General features: G+C 39.8%; 2 protein-coding genes and 4 long non-coding RNA genes across 19 annotated transcripts in view; 2 read left to right on the top strand and 4 right to left on the bottom strand.

The window, feature by feature from the left end:
• Nucleotides 1–930: 930 nt before the first annotated feature.
• Nucleotides 931–1,401, bottom strand: LOC123471296. 2 transcript variants are annotated; one of them, XR_006645716.1, is made up of 3 exons: nt 1,363–1,401; nt 1,112–1,282; nt 931–1,030 (listed from the first exon to the last, which is right to left on the bottom strand). It is a non-coding gene; the product is annotated as an uncharacterized LOC123471296 (long non-coding RNA). The 2 variants fall into 2 exon arrangements; XR_006645717.1 differs by having other exon boundaries at nt 1,346–1,363.
• Nucleotides 1,402–1,463: 62 nt separating this feature from the next.
• LOC116921935 lies at nt 1,464–3,015 on the bottom strand. The gene is made up of 3 exons (XR_006645709.1): nt 2,356–3,015; nt 1,742–2,287; nt 1,464–1,636 (listed from the first exon to the last, which is right to left on the bottom strand). It is a non-coding gene; the product is annotated as an uncharacterized LOC116921935 (long non-coding RNA).
• Nucleotides 3,016–3,162: 147 nt separating this feature from the next.
• LOC116921921 lies at nt 3,163–4,899 on the top strand. Of its 5 annotated transcripts, XR_006645715.1 has the most exons (5): nt 3,185–3,198; nt 3,579–3,644; nt 3,974–4,041; nt 4,104–4,298; nt 4,361–4,899. It is a non-coding gene; the product is annotated as an uncharacterized LOC116921921 (long non-coding RNA). The 5 variants fall into 5 exon arrangements; XR_006645714.1 differs by having other exon boundaries at nt 3,163–3,644; XR_006645713.1 differs by having other exon boundaries at nt 3,163–4,041; nt 4,361–4,802; nt 4,855–4,899.
• A 1,749-nt stretch (nt 4,900–6,648) lies between these two features.
• Nucleotides 6,649–13,334, bottom strand: LOC116921874. Of its 2 annotated transcripts, none has more exons than XM_032928235.2 (12): nt 12,774–13,334; nt 12,530–12,702; nt 11,520–11,612; nt 11,098–11,177; nt 10,904–11,033; nt 10,742–10,829; nt 10,440–10,664; nt 10,227–10,365; nt 9,513–10,160; nt 9,381–9,443; nt 9,030–9,305; nt 6,649–8,636 (listed from the first exon to the last, which is right to left on the bottom strand). In XM_032928235.2, the coding sequence occupies exons 1-12, from the start codon at nt 12,829–12,831 to the stop codon at nt 8,072–8,074; spliced, it is 2,538 nt and encodes an 845-aa protein (XP_032784126.2). In that variant the 5' UTR covers nt 12,832–13,334; the 3' UTR covers nt 6,649–8,071. The 2 variants fall into 2 exon arrangements, with proteins under 2 accessions (XP_032784126.2, XP_032784127.2); XM_032928236.2 differs by having other exon boundaries at nt 6,649–7,383; nt 12,774–13,331.
• Nucleotides 11,609–12,486, top strand: LOC123471298. Its single transcript, XR_006645720.1, has 2 exons — nt 11,609–12,187; nt 12,259–12,486. It is a non-coding gene; the product is annotated as an uncharacterized LOC123471298 (long non-coding RNA).
• Nucleotides 13,335–14,861: 1,527 nt separating the features above from the next.
• The window catches only part of LOC116921353, a 35,470-nt gene continuing 28,558 nt past the window's right edge, over nt 14,862–21,773 (bottom strand). For 7 of the 8 annotated variants that reach the window (XM_045172468.1, XM_045172466.1, XM_045172467.1 and 4 more), the window contains 9 exons: nt 20,346–20,616; nt 18,550–18,786; nt 17,846–18,063; nt 17,228–17,578; nt 16,973–17,037; nt 16,664–16,871; nt 15,869–16,017; nt 15,633–15,764; nt 14,862–15,540 (listed from right to left, as the gene is read on the bottom strand). In XM_045172468.1, the coding sequence (XP_045028403.1) occupies nt 15,319–15,540; nt 15,633–15,764; nt 15,869–16,017; nt 16,664–16,871; nt 16,973–17,037; nt 17,228–17,578; nt 17,846–18,063; nt 18,550–18,786; nt 20,346–20,616 (1,853 nt within the window). In that variant the 3' untranslated portion in view covers nt 14,862–15,318. The remainder of the gene's footprint in view (nt 15,541–15,632; nt 15,765–15,868; nt 16,018–16,663; nt 16,872–16,972; nt 17,038–17,227; nt 17,579–17,845; nt 18,064–18,549; nt 18,787–20,345; nt 20,617–21,773) is intronic. The other variant, XM_045172465.1, reaches the window with a different exon arrangement.

The raw sequence follows: 21,773 nt of genomic DNA, 5'->3' as shown, positions 1-21,773 counted from the left end.
AATATCATGTGGTGAACTACGTTAGCGTAGCTGAGCATGGTTTCCAAGACCACCATGTAGTAACATGGGAGGGGTTTCTCGTAACGATTCGATCACAGGGCGTGGTGTGTATCTTGGGGTGAATTCCGTCGGGGCAGTTGGGCACCAAACAGTCACTTGAAGTGGGGTACCTGGCAGGGATTCAAGCGACACACCGTCGAATTTCCAGGGCAGCTGAGACGGGTTCCGTAGACCACCACGCGGTCACTTGATGTGGGGTACGTGGGCAGGCATCCGAGAGATCCACTATCAAGTTCCCAGGCCATCGCATGTCAGTTGGACCATGATCGGCCTCTGTATCCCAAGAACGACAGTTCAAGAAGATTTTAAGAGTCTAACTAGATATTGTGTTATGATGAAGATCCAAAGAATATAAGTATATCAGTTGTAGCTCAGTGGTAGAGCGGCGGCATGGTAAGTCAAAGGTTCAAGGTTCGACTCGGTTACGGATAACATGCTTATATTTATGATTTTTTTGTTATTTCGTGAAAATATGAAGAATTTTGGCAAAAAATTTCCTCCCAAAAATTTTTACAGGAAAAAAATCCGGAAAAAAATCCGGAAAAAAATTCTAAAAAAAGAATTTTATTAATTATCGGTAATTATTTTATCGACGTGAATTATATAGCAATAAAAAAAATATTTTATGTTGTAATTTACTCAAAAAATTTATCGCAATATTGTAAAGTAATTTCAGATTTTGTTTATTAACATTTCATCAGACATTATATTCATCATTTGATAAAAATAAATATATAAAATATGTTTGAGACAAACATTACGGCATTACCCATTACGGTTTTATCACAAGTCATGAAGTAACATGGCTGAAGAAAAATAAATCAAACCACACAATCATCCTTTTTCATAAAAATGTTAACATGGGAAAAAATTTACGTGTAGGGAAATTTTTGGACTTTGCTACATTTGCCAGCTACTTCATTTCAGAGTATGTATCACTATGCTTTTCGGTTTCATAACAAGCAACGACCTACAATTAAGAATAAAAACATTAATTAATAACAAATTTTTGCTAATGTACTTATTTACAATTTTGAAATGCATTATATACCATACGTTGATCGCAGGATTATCGTTTCGTTTAACTTTATTTACTTTGTGTATTTTAAATCAGTTAACAAACCCCGCCGATGAATAATCACCGTAGTATCACCAGAAATTGTAGTAAATCCAAGATCCATTTACTAACAGTCGGGACTATCATTCGCTGATGCCGAACCACCTAAAATATAGATAGATTGTGAAATGTGATATTTGAGTCTCCGCGTGAATAAAAAAATTTAACCTTTCAGTTACATACACTTAAACAAAGCTCAGTCCTAACCCACCCAAAATCTGCATCAAAAAAACAAATATACATGCAATTAGTGTAATAATAAAAGATAACGAATAGCTCAACTCGCCTTGCACAACTTGCCAACTCGTTCGTCATTCCAACCCTGAGAAAAAGGCATCTTCAATAAATGACAATTTACTTGACCTGTCACATTTTTCAGAGATTTAGAATTAAATTTTAAAATTAAATTACCCACAAAAGTGAAATGCTAATTCAATCCACAGAACCAATGTTTGAAATCTGAAATGAAATAACATTTTAGATTAAAGTATCACTTGAAATGGGCTGCAATTCAGGCCTGATAAAACAAATGTATATTAGAAATTTAAACCAATTCAATGGTACCTTTGACATATTTAGCTCAGCTAACACTGTAAAGCATGGCATTAGGTTGCTTGCGCTTTAAGTTTCGGTTCTACTCATCTGCTATTTCATTTGGATATTGTTACATAACTAGGAATTGCAGATCTGATAGCACAGGGAAATGCAATGGAGGACTACCCTATTAAACAATTCATTCACCAATTCAACACCTTCAACATTAACATTCCACAGGCCAATTTCAAAATTTTTACAATCAACTAAGGCCTCTCCAATCACCCTACATTAAGAGTTGTCAAAATAACTATCAGGTCAGAACAAAGTAAGTTTCTCCCCCAACCAATAACTACACTTCACAACATGATTCAATTTTAGAAAGCAAATCACAGTAACTACCTAATTGATTTAACTACCTGATCACCTATAACCTTTTAAACAATAACAGCAGAAATAAACAACAATCTGAAAATTTACATAGGGTTCAAATCACCCAATTACTGATAATATTACTCTGTACAAACTTACCTTCAAATAGTGAAAAAGACACTAACTTTAATATATTCTTCCAACCTGAAAGAAAATTCTCAAAGAAATATTAAGCAATCATATGCTAAAATACTTTAAATGCTTAATGGTACCTTTGACATGTGGCAGGTTCAACTAATAAGAGTGAAACAACTTGCCATGTTGTAAAGTATCAGTCAGCCAGTTTTCAATAAATATACAATATCATTCCAACACCATAGCTAACAGGTTACATAGCACATGTAATTGCTTATGCTATGGAGGATTACTTCTAGAAACACAAATTAATCACCCCCTCAATAATATCGGTGTTGCAAACCCATTGTCACGAATCCTCCAACAGGAATTGCAGCATCATGGAGAGAAGAACAAACTTGCAGAATAAACTGTTGAAATGCCAACCAATTGATCCTCAACATTTTGCTTACAACATTGATCAATAATAGGAATAAGACAATCACAAAGAAAATTTCTCCACATTCCCTTAACTGACCTTCACATTATTATTCAATCTCAATTGACAATGATCTCATACAGAAAATTCCCTTAACACGACTATACGTTGTATACGTTGGAATTAACAATCATCATATAATTGATTTTAAGTGACTTTTCCCAGCCAAGTATGAAAATTTGCATGCGTTTCTAGTCCAAAAGTTAATTCACAAGCATTCAAAATTGTACTACAAACCTTAAAAAAACTGTTCGCCTAATAGAATAAAACTACTTACTGCACTATCGTCGAGATTCTAACCCCAAAAAAACTAAATTTTGCGGTGCCACTCATTATATAAGCTCTCCTGATCTAAGCACTATCGACGACAGTGTCATCGCGTGGTAGAAAAATACAGCACAGCTTGTTTTCGCCACCTGTCGGGCATTTAAAGATAACTTATATTAGGGAGCCTAAAATTTTTAGCGATCTATTTGATTCTAGGACACCGTCGAAACATTATGTAAGTATCTATTTGGTTAGATGTTGGATTTGTTTACGCTTTGAATAGATGCGTATGTATCTGTCAATTTACTTGGGCATAGCTAACATCAAGTACATTTCGTTGTATTGTTTTGGACTCTTGTTCTAATTTATGTCTAGAATAGCACTCTAATTATCAGATTTAACTGGGGTTTGTCACGCTCAATCAATAAACGATGATTTTACTTCATTAGTATAGTGGTGAGAAGGTTTGTGTACCTGACATCAGAAGTTTTTAAAATTATATGGTGAAATATAGTTAATAGAATGTGAAGAACTTTTCTTTTTTCCTTTTGCAATTATTTTTATAATTGTTATTAAGTAGGATATCTATTGGATTATTTGGGTTACATTCAACAGGTTTTTTTGCTGACTTGTTCTTCTGTCTATGAACCTGTATCATATGGTGGGTGTTCCATGATTAAGGTTTGTTTTAGTTGGTAATTTTGAGGTGTTTGATTTGTGTATTGCTAGACTAAATCCTCCATTACACAAGCTATTGCATGTCTTGTGTAAACTGTAAACCATGAGTTTAGCATGATTTTCAATTGTGAATATTAGAATATGGAAAAGACTAAAATGTTGAAGCAGCCTGCTGTTATGTAATGTTAGCTGCAATTACAATGTGGCAAACATACCATCAGGCATTTGCAAGTATTTCAATATTTAATAGTTAAGGAATATGTAGATAGGGTGAAAGATTATGATATTTTTTAAGAATAAATGTTGCCATACATGTATTCTGTTGATTTTAGAAATCTTGGATATCCTCTTAAGTTGGCAGGTTTCTGAAGCGTCTCTTTTCCTCTCTGGAGAACCTAAGGTAAATTTGTGAAAGAAAATCTCTAATTGATTGCTTTGAGCTGATTCCTGTCTTTTTTTCAGATTGGTTGCCATTGTGGCATGTTTGTTTTTGTTTTGTTTTTGGTTTAATATGTTCTTACTGTGGATGATACTGAAATTTCATTCCAGATTTTGGCAGTGACTGCACCTAGGTTCCATTTATCAAGCAGTTCCAAGAAAGTTGTTAAGTGATATTTCAGTTTCTTTTGCTCGGGGTGGAATGCCGGTCACCGTAAGGTGAGAAATGTTCATTAATTTCAATAACGTTATTGTACACAATTTTTTTTGTTTGAATGCAGATTCTTGCCGGGTCTGATTGAGCATTGTTGCGGTAGGATTAGACTGAAACGAGAGATTTGCGTTCATCTTAAGTTTATTTGAGGGGTGTTTTTCTGGTTTTTATAAAAAGCCACTATGACCCGATAACATTGCGTTTCGATTATTGTTAATATTATATAAATTGAAATTGAATCTCATTTAGGTGTTCTGGTAGGGCGTGTGAGTGGCCCTGTTTGAGTTTATTGGTGTAAAATTTACGAGTGATTGCGGGTAACATTATTTTCAAGATCTTCGTTGATGGAATTATCCCATATGACAATACACGAAGCAAAACGAATGGTGGAGGCGAAATAGTGGGTTATAAATTGTTAGGTCAGGATCATTCTGTCCTCAATGGTGGTTCGTACTCTTTCTTAAACTATAGAAGTGAAGTTTCTTGTGGCAAATACCAACATTGACAAGGTAAATTTTTGTCGAAATTAATTACATCTAATCCTTGTTTTTTATAATTTAGATCGAAGCCTGCAGTGAAACTTGAAAAACGTTGGTTATGTAATATTTGGAGCGGAATCCGAATTGCCCAACAGATTTTAATAGTTACTATATTTACAAATAGAAGAAAAATTATCTATGTTTATTTGTTTGTTTTTTTGTGTCATGTCTATCCTTGATTTGTGATAAGTACTTGTAACTTGTGCAGAGTATGTTTTGGCTTTATACATATTATATTCTATTTGAAAGATTTACAATAAAACAAATTTAAAAAAATATTTCACGTCATTATTTGAGAAACTGTTATTCGATAACATTAATCCAATAATATTTTAATATAAAATTTTTTTTCTACTGCTAAATTTAAAATTTTATTTTTATTTTTACGCAATTTTTTTCTGGTTTTTGTTTAATCTGGAAAATTTTTTCCTGGATTTTTTTTCCGTAAAAAATTTTTATTGCTCGATTTTTTATTTTTGCCAAAATTCTTAATTTTTTTGCAAAATGTCAAAAAAATCATAAACATGAACTCATTGGCCATGTCAGAGTAGAACCTTGAACCTTTGACGTTACCATGCCGCCGCTCTACCACTTGAGCTACAACTGATATACATTTGTTCTTTGGATCTTCGTCATAACACAATATCTAGGTAGACTCTTAAAATCTTCTTGAACTGTCGTTCTTGGGATACAGAGGCCAATCATGGTCCAACTGACAGGTGATGGTCTGGGAACTTGATAGTGGATCTCTCGGAGGCATGCCAACGTACCCCACTTCTAGTGACCACGTGGTGGTCTACGGAACCCGTCTCAGCTGCCCTGGAAATTCGACGGTGTGTCGCTTGAATCCCTGCCAGGTACCCCACTTCAAGTGACTGTTTGGTGCCCAGCTGCCCCGACGGAATTCACCCCAAGATACACACCACGCCCTGTGGATCGAATCCTTACGAGAAACCCCTCCAATGTGATTACATGGTGGTCTTGGAAACCATGCTCAGCTACGCTAACGTAGTTTACCCCACGACATCTACCGGGAATTTGTGAAAGTAGCATAATATATATTCGATTTGCATTTAAATCACAATCTTAATCTACGTTACATGACTCATTTAGGAATCGAACCCTGTACTTTCAGCGCAACATACCGATGCTCTACCATTGAGCCATGAGTTACACAACAATAGGCACCATTTTTTCTTATAGTTTAAAGACAACCTTTTCACACTTAGAAATATTTTGAAGCAAACTTTCAAAGTACACTTAGATACCGTACGTACACTTAGGATTCCGTCCACAATAAATTGAATAAAGTACAATTGCATATTTTTGAATTAATATGCCATTATTACCTTCATCACAACATAAGGTTTGAACTCGAGACTTTTGAATTATCAACAAGACGTTCTACCTTATATCCATACGCTTCCTACAAACTCTGGAGTCGATTATAAGGCCACGAAAATTAACTTTACAGTATTATCATTGCATGCCTTTATACACATTAGAAAGAATCGTGAGTGTTTACGTATAACTCACAACTCCGATGGTGCCATCTAGTGGTGAAAAGAAACAGTCCTCCTCATCTAGACAGAAAACCCCTACCGGGAGATTCAATTCACAACAAGCAAATCAGTTAATTTGGTATTTCTCTTGTAAATGTGTGGCACATTTTTCCACGCTTTTTCAATAGTATTACTTCGAAACCATCCAGTCCAAATCAAGACAGAGGGTAAATATGCTTGGATTTCCAGACGTAGATCATCACAAGCAGATGAAACAATAAATAAGTAAATAAATAAAAACGACAACAAGATCGTCCAATTAGTAATAAAGATATATTTTACTTTTTTTGTCTGCTGTTTTCCTTAACGGCATTTTGTGTTAATGAGGAACATGAAACCCGAAAGAAAATCGTTCGGCACTCCCGAAAGGCCAGGTCTACTTCCTTTGAATGATCTTGCAATTTTAGTGTCTCGCCCGGCCAGAATTTTCTTCTCGTATTGCGTCATACTGTCCCATTGTCACAAAGGGGAGGGAGAGGATGGAATAGAGTTGGAAATCGGTTTCACCTTTTTAAGTACCATTTCTATAATGCAAATGAAATATTCCGCAAAGCATACACTCGCCAATTTTCCGTATGTGTTTAGGATTAAAAGGGAAAAGCGTGCGTTAAATGGCAGCGTATTATTTTTTTTTGTCAGAAAAAAAGAAATAAAATCATACAATGGCACACGTAAAAGATCAGAGGGAAAAATAGAAGGCAGTAGAAAAATCAGAAGTGGCATTTGGTGCAAAAATACTAAAACAGAAATATAGACGAAAAATAAAAAGGGACTGAAACGAAAGACTGCCAAAATTACTACCGGGTCACCACATCTTAACATAAGAAAAAAAAAAAAAAAAAATGCATAAAATGCTAATACCCAAAGCAGTTAGCAAGGACATAGTCTGACAGATGAGATGAGCATTCGCTCGGGGAAAGAAAAAAAAAATTGAAAAGACATGTTGCGTTCACTAGCGTCGATTTACGGTCCGCAGCGAAGTCTTTATACTAAAAAAAAAAATCAAACAGAAGAATCGATGATAAAAAATAGGATAAAAACTTTTTTGTTTAGGAGGAGGATGGCAGGTGCGACTAAAGTGAGTAGGTTAAAAGCAGATTGCAGCTTAGCATTCAAAACGTGATGGGAGTGGGAAGAATATGGGAAAGGACACAAAACCTCGAAAACAAAATAATATTGCAACCAAAACCCATTGAAAAGCCATGTCAAGAAGACAAGTATTTAAATTCTAATTTCGTTCCTTTAGCAGCGACCAAAAAAAAAAAAAAACCTGATTGGGTAGTCGAACGAGTAGCTTTGTCAGTATGTAACAATATCGTATGAAATCAAACGAAATTGGACAGTAAAGGAATCGATGCAGGGTCGAGAGTAAAGAAGAAAAAAACACACTAAGTATCGATCATTTGTGTGAAACACGTCCTTCCTTCGGGACAAACGGTTGAAAAAACGATAACCGAAAAGAGTTGAATCGAATCTTAGGAACATAAAGAAACACATTATTATCAATACTAATTTTCCAATTGAAAAAATAATAAAATAAAATTCTGATTGTAAAGATGAGATTGTAAATGGTCAGCAGTGACGACAGAGCGCGTGTGTCTTAGGAGAGACGAAATCGTGGTATTAACGATTGTTTAACGCGACGAGAAAAAAGAAATGGATTCACATTCCTTGGTATTATTTTGGCAGGGGGGCGTGAGTTGCCAGAAGGCGACGCGGATGAGCAACACCCGACGCTTTCACTGACGGCGAGCTGTGATGAGCCAATACTTTTTTACTGGCGCTGCTGCCGGACGGAGTTAACGGGCCCGAGCCCAATGGCGACAGAGATGCACGTAGGACGGAACGTGTCAATGGTCGGCGAGAGGCGATCGTACGCGAATTCTTACCGACTGGCCCGTCCGTCATGGGATCGCGTGGCATGACAGGACAAGGGCCAGAAGATGGGCTTGACAAACGGTTAGTTTTTAAAGTTTTCTCTCTGATTTTCCTCTTGGTCTTCAAGTCAGAGAAGCCGGTAGCAGTCGGGGAAGAGGAGATGGAAGAGGAAGGAGGAGGAACTTCCACTGAAGTGGAATGTGGGGACGTTATCAGGTGGTGGCTATTGCGCCCCAATAGTCCCCCCGACGACGTCGCCGCCGCCCGCTTGCTCGACCCCAGCGACAATCGTAAAAGACGAGAAGCGGAGGTACTTGCATGGCCATGATAGACACCACAACCCGAGCTCAGCAGCCAAGCGTGTCTGGCGAGAGAAAAACAAAATACAAAATAAAAAGAAAGGGAAAAAAAAAAAATGTCAATGAAACATCGAATCGAATCTCAAGCAACCCGACGATGTCAATCTAACCCCTCCCTCTTCAAAGGCCTCAACAACTACCCCGATATTCGTCATCAATCGATTGATCTAACAAAGCTTAATCTCAGTAGAAGGAGGAAAGGGTTCTCCTATACACACAGAAAACTTGGCAGGTGCATCGACCCAATATTAATTGACACGTTGTTAAGCACAATCGGTTAATTCACGAACAACCAACCCAAAGCTAGCGAATAAAGGCAATGCCAGTGGTTGTGTTGAGCAAAAAAAAATTAAATAAAAGCTGATCAGAATTGAAAAAATCAAATAAATTCTGTTCACCTTTTTGTCGTAGTGGTAGACCTGGTAACGCGTTTGTAGCCCGCTGGAGTACCTTCGCCAGTCACTTTACCGTCATCGTCGATAGTTTTGGGTGATCTACCACTACCACCACTGCTGTTGCTGCCTTGCGACGAATTGAGAAGGGATGCACTGACAGTCAGAGCCGAACTCACTCGGTTCGATTTGAGCGGAGATGGCAGGAGAATGCCTCCCTGGCCAATCGTCTGCAAACGCTGAGACGTTCGGCTGCGGATACGCGTAGCCTCGTCAGTTGACCTATGGAAACAACGACACAGATTTCGCATTTTAAAAGAAAAATACGGTGCGTCCCATTTTATAAAAAAAATTCACCTCAGATCAGAGCTCTTGACGGCTGCCTTGTTGCTTCTATGCAGGACGATATCGTCACAGTTCCTGCGTTTAGACACAAAACATTGTTTTTGATCGAACAGAAAATGAAATCAACGCCATGACTAAGTTTACTTTAGAGCCCCGGTTGTCGTTGCTCTTGCGTGCCGTCGAAGTGACTTGATCTGTTGAAGGCGGTCGCCCTGCGACATGCCGTTAACGAGACATTCTTCGTTGAATACGCTGCCCTTTTTCTCCTTGAGCGGCTCTTGTTTGATGGTGGCGTTGGCATTCGGATCAACCGGAACAGCCAACAACGCACTCTCGGCAACCGAGAGTGCGGGTTTATTGCCTGCAGAATTGGATGCAGAAGTCTTGTCCTCTTTCATGTCTTCCAATTTAAAACTGTCCAAAATGTTGAGGATGCTGCGGACACTACCACTGTCAGTTTCTTTCTCTGCCGCGTTGTTGATGCAAATCAAGGATCGACAGGTGGTCTCTTGCAATGAAGCACCGGCATCTTCGTTGATTCTATTGCCATTGTCTGCCAGTTTTGGACATTTCGCCGTGTTCAAGCTGCTGCCCGTCACGCAAATCTCCGATAGGTAAACAGCTGTTTTACCGGCATGGCGGCTATTGTGGTTGGCATTCGAATTGGCAGTGGACTCGAAAAGCTTACGCTGTTGAAAACTATGGACAGGATAAGCGCAAACTATCCCTAAAGACTGCCCATTGTGAGCATCGTCGTATTCATCTTTCTGCAGCCACATCTGTAACTGTTTGCTGCAAAGACATAAAGAGCTCGTTATTCCAAATCCGATCTCAAACTGTTACCAAGATCCAAAGTACCTTTCAACCCAGGTTTGCTGGTGTCCAATGACGCAGCCAGGCCTGCAGATTCTCAGCCATGCGATACACTCGTGCGCAGTCATGCGATAATGCTTCATCATGTAGCAGGCAATTAGCGTGCCTGTCCGCCCCAGTCCGGCTACAAGTAGAACGAGTGAACAGGGTTAGATGATGTACTAGAGACGTACGTAGTAGACGAAAATTGGTTCGTACCTTTACAATGAACTGCCACAGCGCCGCTAGTCGCTTCGCAAATGTTCAAGAAGCGTTCCATGATGAGGTCGCTGGGCGTGCTGCCATCGGTAAAGAAAAGGTCTCGGTGTTGGAATCCCCCTCGAGTAAAACGGGCTGCATCGTAGATGCGCTTATTCAGCCGAACAATAGTCGTTACGTTGTACTCGCGAAAGTAGTTGAAATAGGATTCGGGGGTGTGTTGGCCTGGCACGAAAAATAGAACAACGTTGTTAAAGCAACTCGAGTTCTTGGCTTGTCACGCAGACTTGTCCAACACACACCTTCTTCCTCGTTCTTAGTGGAATGCGGGCCGCAAAACGCAATAAACTTGCCAGGAATAATCCAATTAAAGTCACCATTTTCAACTCGCTGGAAACAAAAACCAAAATTAAGCTGGTACCATTAAAAATTGCAGACCGTCGCCCTTTCTTAATTAGTGTCACCTCATAATGTTCATATTCTTCGACGTCAAAGTCATTGAAATCAAAGAAATTAAACTTGATGGCCTTCTCGATGGCGTGCAGACAATCCAAAATGGAAATGCTGTATTCGGCCCAGCCGTACGAAGCATCTCTGATGTAAAATTAATCCGATTAATTTACGATCGACATGAATGTCATTGATGAGAAATGCATACCTAAACGGTAAAAAGGGCGGACTGTTTCCACTCGCCAATAATCGGAAAGCTTCTTCCGGGCTCTTGTTTAAATAAATCACCTGCACACAAAAAAGAAACAATAAAAGTTGACATGTAAGATTGAAAATTAAGCAAGGAGATTCGGAAAGAAATCGAAAAAGAGAGAAAAACAGATTAAAGAGGAGACGAAAAAGGACGGCGGAGGGCATTCCAAATTAAGCGTGCAAGTCCCGTTTGGCCGAAGGGCTCAAAATATTGTTCATTCAATGTGCGGACGAAAAACGGGAGAAAGCACACCACCACACCAAACAACATTCAACAACGAGCGCTGATGCGGCAGAACGAAAAAGAAGAAGAAAGGAGGGGAAAAAAAAAAGAAGAAAAAATTCAGGTGGAGTATTTTGGAGATCGGCCGAACTTACAGCGTAGGAGCCTATTAGCATGGCTGCATTGGCTCTCTTATGTTGGTCTTCAGTTGTGTAATGGACAATGCACTTCTTGGCCAGATTGGGTGCCTGAAATTCGAAATGTCAAAAAGAAAAACCATCAGTCTTCTCTTGGGAGCGTTTAACAACAAAGAGAGTGATTGGGTAACGAGGTTATTTTCAACAGGAAAGAGAAAATAGACATGGAACTTTTACTGCCTATCCTTTCATTTTCTATTTAATCGCTGTTTTTTTTTATTGCTTTTCATGGTAGTCAACTCACAGTCTCTTCCAACGTAAATAACTGCGCAGAGGTGAAATGGGAGGTGCAATCCGTTGCCGCCAACTAAATAGGACTTCCCGTTCATTCATTCGCCAACGCTGCAGGGGCGTTCGATACACGAAACAAATGAAATGGCGCAGTTTTTAGAATGGGGAAAGCCGAAAAGAGACCATAAAAAACAAAACAAAAAAGGAACAGTCAGGAAGGGGGAACCGTGCAAAAAGCCATCCGGTAAATTTGAGTTCTTTTGCTTTTGGCGACTTGCTAAAAAAGAAGATGCGTACTAAAAATCTGCAAAATGCCGGCAGGCGTGATAAAGAAAACCTTGAATGGTTTGCCAGGTCTCAACCAACCTCTGGTTGGCAGCTGCTGCCAGTACATTGTAATAGCTGCTTTGTTATTGTAACTTCAGACGCGGATGTTTTCACCTCCATTTGCCCTTGACTCTCTAAGCTACAGGCATAAAATCTAATCGAAAAATCACGTCCAATTGACGTGCGCAACCAAACGGTATTTAAATGGAGCCCTTGAGGGATTCGAAGAAAACACGCAGGTGAAGGTGCACATTACGGCCACGATAGCTGAATCATGAAGACAATCCCTAATCAAATTCTTTCCTCAAGAATAAGTTGTGTGTACAATTTAAATTAAGGAATGCAACGTGAAATTTTGATTAAATCATACACCGAGTTAAAGGCTTTAACATAAATGAACAGAAATTTACCTTCAGCTTGCGATTTAGTTTGTGACAGTAACGGTACAACATAGCTAAATTGAGAGGGCCAAAATCCGAATAGAAGTTTCTGTACACAAGCTGTTCATCTATGCAGAAATAGTGGGTATCTGGTGTTGATTTTGGCCGTATAGACACCTTCAAGGTGGCGAAATAGAGCTGATCTGGAAAGATCAATTATTTTATTGTACTGAAAGCTAACCAAAGAATTTTGTCAACCAACCAGCCAACTTACCTTTGATAAACTCTGCAGCATGCACTAAAATGTCTTCTTTTTCAAGTACGGTATTCATTTCACACAAATAAGAAAATATATAATGTTCAATTCAAAGTTAAGATGTTAAAAACACAAAGGCAGGGAAGTCAGGTAATGATTTTGTGTTGACAATCACTGAAAAATTTGTCCATCCTGGGCTGGCGCGAACCGTGAATCAGACACGTAAACACAATGAGAAATGAAAGACCCAACTGAGAGCTAGGCTAAAACCCAGGAGGTGTATAGACCAACAGGGCTTGTCAACAGAGCGTAAGGTGCTACACGTAACACAGAAAACTCCCGTAGACACACGCACATAACTCACAACCAAAAATGGGAGTGGTATTTTCTTTGACGTTTCGAAGATATTTCAATCGTCTGTCTACCTCCTAAGAATGATATGGATGACTAGATTTAGCGACAAGTCAGGGAATGATGTCAGCAATTGGCACGAATCTTCTCACTGACAGTATTTCGCGAGAGATTTCTTTTTTCCGTTGGAGACTTGCGCAGCAACTTCAAAAATTACAATACCAACGGACTTCATGGAGTCGATTCTAACCTGCTAAGGCGACTTGGCAATGTCGAATGAGAATCGAAAAACCTGAAGAAATCTAATTTGACCTCTTAACCGGATTTTTTACAGCTAAAAGAATAATAAATAATTTAGAAGCCAACGAGTTTTCTCTTCCAATGAAGTTTTTTTCATATTCCATTGACATAAGAGAAATCAAATACCCCGATGGTTGTTGCCATTTCAGCTAAATAGTTACAACGCCATCTGACGAATGGCGCCAATTTTTTTTCTTCTTTTTTGTTTGTTTTTCTTTTGCTTGGCCTATGCGACGTTGCTATGTCAGTAATATAATAATAAATCAACAACAAAGTTCGCGCGCGTCAACACTCTAAACAGAAAATTCTGTCAGGGAAGTTTGTCCTTGCTTTTCAACTTGCTCACGTCGTTCAAATAACCCAAAACGTGATTTCATTTTCCCATCTGAAGTTCGATACGCACCTTATTTGGCACGTGACTGAGCTTAGCCTATTTTTTATTTATATTTTTCGACGTATATGGAATATTACCGGAGGCCTGTTTTTGCCGCCCAAAATTGCTGCTTTTAGTCTCTCTATTTGTTGTTTATTTTAGTGGCTTTTTATCTAATCTCGTTCCAAGTCAGATGTCAATAAACGGCCCCACAGTTAACCCAGAGTTCAAGCACTACTACCGCCAACCTTGTGGATCTTTTAGCTTCTCCTTTCACGGAGTGCCAGAGCGAAGATGGTTCACCGATAATTGTTCTTTAAACGTAAAAGGCGCTTAGCACATCAACGCCTTTTCACGAACTCTTCGAGTCAGTTGATGCGTCATAACGATAACTGAATAACGACGAGAATGTTGAATTAACTGGTGCAAAATCTTGAATTGTATTCTCCAAAAGAAAAACAGTTTTCTTTTTTTTTTTCAAATTGTTTTAATAGTAACAAACTGTTGTGTACAATATACGTAAATATATACACAGAAAAAGAATTGCAAGTTAAAAAATTATTCAGTATAGCACGTATACCGTTTCGGCCATGCTTTGTCGTATTGCAAACAGCAGGTTGTGCCACAATCGCCAATCCCTTGTTCAGAACGAGTTCTAGCTCGAACAGTTCAGTCAGTCACATACAGACGTTAAAAAAAGAGGATGTAGAGAGAAACACGAACAAATTGTGGTTAGAAATATAACGGGCCCAATACAAGAAAAAGGCACACAGTGTCCCCCCTTCGCAGACCATTAGCGACGTTTCTTTCTTATTTCCCAAGCAAGGGGCATATTATATTTATATATAACGCTCGTCAGAACTGTGGGAAAACCGGATCAGATCCTGCTGGCCAGTTTCCAGCAGAGCAGGCGACCCACGTTATTTGGAATTTCTTTATCTTTTTTTTTTTCGTTTTACTTTTGTTTTATTGTTTTTCATTTTTATTTCATTTATATGCATTGCTTTTTGTTGGTTGGTTTTGTTTTGTTTTATAATTACATTTTCACAAAACATTTTTTTTTTGAAATATCAAATCGCTAGTAAAATTTAACAAAAAAAAAAATTATTTCCCGTTATGTTTTTTTTTTCCTTTTTAAAATGAGGAACACATTCGGGTGTGGTGAGGTCTTATTAAAAGGAGAAGGTAACACAGACGTGATTGCGGATGATTTGGTTATTTTGTTTGTCTTCCGTCTTTTTTTTTTTTTTGCCCGCTTTTCGTGCAATGCTGCGTGCGAAATTGAAACGTCATTGGGCGTAGGGAATTAAATACACAGCTGTTCACACACACACAAACGCACACGCGCACACTCATACGTAAAAAAAAAAAAATTGGTGTCTATTGCTGGGAGAGGTCTGTCAGTGCAGATTATTATAGAATGTAAATAAACGAATAAATTATTTTGTTGTTCTTTATAAATATAAAACTCGAAAAATTCAGTCCAATGAATAAATAAAAATCATTCCTATGCAAAAAAATCAATTTCAAAAAGTTTTCCTATCTATAACATCGATTAGTCACGATAAAGGACGACCACACTGCCGCTGCAATCGTCCATAATTGCTGCAACTCACGACCGGCCGAAGATCGCCGGGGTTCGGGCAGAACGGACGCCGTATCAGCCACTTTGACAACAGACAAGGCTTCATCCTCTCTGATATCGGGCGACCTTTTATTAATCATATGCCGCAATCTGTTGGCCACCGGTAAACACTGTGCCTGTTCACGTCAACGTTTAAAAAAGATGAACAAAATCTCATTAAAGATGAACTCAAATTAAATCACGCGGCCAAATGCAAAAGCAAATTTACCTTCTCGTGAGTGAGCATCTCGAGCGTGACGGAATTGTTGACTCTCTGATCATCCAAACTCGGCAACCGGATCTGAAAGATTAGGTTCTCTTCCATCTGATCATGGATGGACATGCGGCATTCGTTCTCCGCCTAACCTCCCCCCCAAAAAACAAAACAAAATATGCGGATCGTGTTCAACTACGGTCTGCCGTAATTCGTTTTGCGCAGAGAACAGGCTCGTCAAATTTGCTTACCTGCTCGGGCGGCGTGAAGTACATGAGCCTGTGAAGTCCGGTCAGCAAAGACCTCGACACATTGATGTGCGTGAACTGGTAGATGGCCTTCTCGTCGGTTTGCGAGTAGCCGATAAACAGGAAGACGCCCAAAGGTAGCGAGTATTGACCTATTGGTTGAAACATAGTAGAAACAGCATAAGATAAAAAAGAAGAGCCCAACAAGAATTGATAGAAATCGATTGAATATATTAGAAGAGCGATGGAGATGCACCAAATCACAGATGGAGATCCAATCGAGAAGAAAAGGACCTAACTGCTGAATCTTGGATGAAGTCGATGGTTACTATAGACTAGAAGAAGTTTTAAGGTAAGCGAACCCCGCAGTTGTTTATGCACTCCACTGTATAGGGGGAGGTTCAACGGTATCGTCGATATGCGTTGCAGCTCGGCTGCGTAGCGATCGACGTTCATTTATGATGCACGAACGGTGATCGACCGAACGAGATGTGCCACCGTCTATTATATACAAGTACAATCTACGGCCAGACTACACCATTATCCAGGCGATAAAGTCCGGCGTTAAAAGATTGAAAGTCAATGATTCAAGAGTCGCTATACGAATGCGTGACATTGTCTATCGATCCCGCAATGGATTATGGTTTGTCGTAGATACAAAGCGATTCAAAAATGGGAAGAAAAATAAGGAGGTGGAAGAGCAAGCAAAGCGGAAAGATGAAGAGAAACGATAGAGGAGGTTGAAGATTATTGTGATAAATCATTTTTGTGTGTGTGTGTGTGTGTGTGAATATATACCTGGATCAGGTCGGGCGCAGACCAAAGTACCGGAGAAGCACAGACACTCTCCTCGATAGGCCTGAAAAGCCGTGGCGGCGTGAGCGTAAACAGCTGCCGATGTCTGACACGGTTTGCGTTGAGCGCAGTCCGAAATCGAACAGGTCACGACTTGTCCCGCTCCGCAACGGCACAGTTCCGAACAGTCCGGATCATCATCGTGGTATAACTTTAAAAAAGGAATCGATTGAAAATTTTATTAGCAAAAAGATGAATTTGTGGTCTGTTGAATAGGTAAATATTTTGAAGGAATAAATGTTAAGAACTTACTCGTTTACTCGTTCCTTCTGCAAAGTGAACGACGCGCTTATTGGGCCGCTCCAGCGTGCAATATTCTGTCGATTCAAAGCCAAACGCACAATATGAAATCATTAAGTTTGCGTTCACATTTTTGACATTCACGTTAATCTAGTCGTGCGTGTAGTCACGCAAAACGAGAATCATTTTTTTAATTCAATTAAAAAAAGAAGAAAATCAAAGACGATGTAAACATTAACATCATAAAAGAAATCATTATTTGTTTACTGGCTGGAACGGTAGGCCGCGTAATCATGTCGGTTGTGGACGGATCGGAAGCTGTGCTGAATCTCGTGGCCGTCGATGTGGTGGACCACGTGACGGTGTTTGTGCTACTCGTCGTGTCGGACGTAACGGGAATCCGTCCGTCGCTGGCATTCGTTTCTTGAGGACGATACGTTTTCCTGGGAACGACGACAGTGAAAAGATGATGACGAGGATCGTCATCCGCGCTGGACGTCTGACGACCGCCCACCGTGAAGCTGCTCCCGTTACTGGATGTTGGCGCTGTCGTCGGTGTCGGCACGGTGACCACTTTCAGGTTGCCTTGAATCTTGTGAAAGTCCCTCTGCGCTTCCACTGATACAATAAGAAAGTCTTTTTTTGAACAAATGTCTCGATCTAATTAACGAAAGTAAGTACCGACATTTTCAAATGAAATTGAAAAGAGAAAAAAGCGATGGGAAATCATCAAAGGAGACAGACGAATGAATGGAAAGAAAGATCATTTATGTGTGCGGATCATCGAACTGATGAAATGCTCTCAACTCGATTGAAGTTCGAACGAGTCGGACAATAAGGATGGCCTTTCAAAAAAAAAAATTTTCATGAGGACTATCGACCTACCAACGCACGGATTGAGCCAAAGAAGTCGTTGCCATTCGGTGCAGTCGTACATGGCGGCCATGTCGCCTAAATGCTGGGCCGTCCGGCAGGTGCAGGTTGTTCTCAGATCCGTGCCCAGGATATCCAGCACAGCACGTCGGCAGATGGATGGTGGGCCAGCGCAGCCTTTTGTTACGATGTCTACTGCACAAGCTTGGACGTAAAATTCCAATCGGGGCCTACGTGTTTAACGTCCAGGTGAACAAAATAAAGTGATTGTTAACTTGAATTTATTTGAACAATGTCTTAAATTCTTAAAGAAAGTAGACATATCTCCCATTTGTTTGTTTTTCCTTCGCTCCTCATGTCAAGTAAGTTTCTTCCCCTCGGCCGGCGATAGAACGATAAGACGGGACTGAAGTTTTTTTTTTTTTTGTTCCCTTATTATTGATCAAATAACTTGCAAAAACCTCCCCTCCCCTCCCGTCTTCTTTATTTTCCTTGTTTGCTACCTTAACACAATAGTTTTATGTACATCAAATTGACGGGCCAGTTGAAAAAGCAAGGCGGGAAATTCAAAAAATCCATAGCCATCGCATAACAGAGTCAACAATGTCACGGACTTTATTGTATCGTTTCTACACCGCCTTTCTTTCCTTTTCTTTTCTTTTTCTTTAATCAATTCATCGACATATTTTTTCCTTAAAAAAAAATGAAAGCTTTACTTGCAATCCGGATGAGCTTTACATTCTTCGGCCAAATGATGACACGCGGGCGTGTGGTGAGGTGAATGATTCGCTTCATTATTTCCAATTGCCGGAGATGAAGCCGCCATACTGCCCATGCCAGTCGATGAAGGGCCAGTCGCTGGAGGCGAATGGTAGCGTTCCGGCCGTCTAGCGCAGTCAGGATGGAGGCGTTCTTGCGCCACAAGACATTCGTCGTTCCTACTTTGACTTTTCCTATTTCGAAAACAACCCAAAAACAAACAAAAAAACACGACGATAAATAAAGTAAAAAGGACAACATTTTTTTTTTAGGATCAAAGAAAATTCTTATCCGTTAAAACAGAAAAAAAAAGGATAGGTCGAGACGCGATTTGATCGCTAGATCTTTCAGTCCTGGTTACGGATCCAATTTGTTCCGCCTCAGGTTCACTACCCAACTGTTTTTAACACGACACGATCGCTTGTTGTTGTCGTGGCTTTTTCTAAAAACAAATAGACGAACAGCAAAAGAAAAAAAAAAAGGAAGACGACGGGTTGCCAACACCTACCATCCGCACTATCAAATGTCGAGCGAAAAAGAGAAAGCGATGGAGGAGGTACATCCATCGAATGCGTCGGTGAGACTATGTCGAAAGGAAGGCGTGGGGGACTGTTATTGTTCTACAGATATCGAACGACGCTAATTGACTGTGATATGTAATCCTCGGTGTATATGTAGCAGAGCGTTGTTGGTTATAGGATCGACGTTCCCCATCTTGTTTCTATGTCCATTTTCGGCTGGGATCGATTCCTCCGCAACCGTGACATGGACGTCTAGCACGCACTTGCAAACAGACAGAAACCTCATAGCTCTCCTTTCCTTCACTCTATATATACAGAAAGAGGGCATATACACACAGCGACCATTTTGTTCGGAAAGTACATCATCACGACAGTGAAGAGAAGGGCAGGAATGATCGATGTTTTATAGTTGTCCTTTCGTGTAAGGCCCCCCGGCTTTGAAGGATAATGACAAACAAAAGGACAAGAAAAACAAAATGGAGAGACGATATTCTTCTCTCGTGACAATTTTTGGTTTTGTTTTCTTATTCCCTAAGGTTCTGTCATTAATATTAATGTGTCGATGATATCGCTAGTCAAGAAGAAAAGAAGACAAAAAAAAACCGCTACTTGATGGTTTTGGGCTTTGCCTGTCGTTTCTTATTTTCTTATTTTTTTAAGGGAGAACATCGACAACATCTAAACAATGCTATTCTTTATCGTTTGATGACGACGAGGTCTGTACTGTACAAGAAAAAAGAAATATGCAAATTTCGCTGAAACTAGTACAACAATGCAGATTCAAAGAACTGCGACCCATTTTGTTGTTCTTTCTATCCTCTATTGTCTGAAAACTTCCCTCTAGAAAAATAACAAAACAAACACACAGACCTATATCATAACGATCAGAGCAGTCCTCGTGAGCGGGATGTACACAAACAGAGGCGAGGTGAAAATAATTACGAGAGTCACGGGCTCGTAAACAAAAGAAAGTTGTGCAGCAAGAGCGTCGGTGTTTATGATTGCAACTGCATAATCAGCAGAGATGGGCAAACTAGAAAGCGCGAATCGTTAGAACGAGAAACGCGCAGATGATGAGATTCAAAAGAAGAGGAAGCGATTTCAAACTTGCAGAAGCTTCGCAAAACAAAAGACGGTAGCAGCATTATCCTAAAGTTTGATTGGCACGTCTCTCAAAATGAACATTCGAAGCGGACGTGATGACGTTAGGTAACAGAAAACCAACAACTCACTTGCAAACGCAGAAAGCCACTTCGAGACTCCATTGCAGCGGAGCGTCCTTGTAGAATCCTTGGAGGGCTTGCATGCACAAGTCACGATGGCAGGTGTCGGCGCTTCCGGCCAGGCCGCTGCTTGCAGCGCCATTGCAATAGCGAAGGAACGGGTCCAAATGCTTGCGGCATTGAAGGTCCGACTGGCAATTGCTTAGCGCTTTATGGCACGTGCTCTGATAGATGGAGACCACTCGGCCAACACCTCCGTCGGCGATTTCATCCGCACCAGCTAAGAAAACAAAAATTATCGCAATAAAAAAATAAAATGTTTATATATACGTAAATATAAATAAATAAAAAGGAATTAATGTTAGAGAGAGGGCACGGCAGCCCCCAGGACACAAGCATTTTTGATGATGGTGTGTGGAAAGGCGGATGGATTTGGGGGGGAGCTGGTGATGGATGGCATCCGGCCATCAATAATTCTCGACAATGAACGAAAAAAAAAATAAATTGCAAGACGAAAAAGAAAATTGAAATGATGGAATCAAAAATAAAATCTCGGCTCTCTGACGCGTGAGGCTCCGGAAGACGGCCATTACCGATCTTGAAAATGGCGTCGCGCTATTTGATTTGAGAACGCGCAACAATAGACGAGACTGTACTACGAAACGACTCGAAGGCAAAGTGTAGTGAGCAATTCCGCTCTATGGCAATCACATCGAGTTTTTTTTATTTTATTTTCCGCATTGGCCACCATTTTTTTTTCGATTGCCATCGTTCAACATCCAATCGGCACTGCGATATATATTTATAAAAAAACGAGAGTGCCTTGATAGCGTGTCGTCAGAGTATACAAGAACGCCGATCGACCATCGAAGACTAAACACAAATGCAACAACAATTCGATTTATTTGCGCTGAAAATAAAAAGGGAAGAATATAAGAAATATCATTCAGATCCTGGTCGTATATATAACAGACCGATAACGAACCTCCGCAACATAAAAAAAAGGGGGTCTCGTCATCTGGGCACGCAATCGAATGATCACACGACGACGATAGGTTTGCAGCACGCAGGATTTTTGAACGTCGAATTTCCGTTTGTCAGAAGGAAATTGACGTCGATTCAAAAGGAAATCCTGCACCGTCAGAAACATATCGTTTTACGTGTTACGCCGAGAAAGAGGATTCGAAATACGAGTCCGAATGTAGAGAGCAAATCGGTCAACCGTAAACGAGAAGACCCACTCAGATACACGTACAACACAACCGATAGAGAGACCAACAATCAAATGCTGGTATAGATGGTCCCATGTCATGAGATGGATTTCCTACGAATTCGTAAGAATACAAAAAAAAAGGAAATCTAAGATATAAAAGAGAAAAAGTCCCAACTATTTTCGTTATCTTTAGTTTAAACAAGAAAATAAAGGAAATGTATCAA

The sequence above is a fragment of the Daphnia magna genome, linkage group LG4 (genome assembly GCF_020631705.1).
Source record: "Daphnia magna isolate NIES linkage group LG4, ASM2063170v1.1, whole genome shotgun sequence".
In the NCBI taxonomy this organism is placed as follows: Eukaryota; Metazoa; Arthropoda; class Branchiopoda; order Diplostraca; family Daphniidae; genus Daphnia; species Daphnia magna.
The sequence above is the reverse complement of the archived record's forward strand: the minus strand, read 5'-3'. Positions and strand labels throughout refer to the sequence as shown.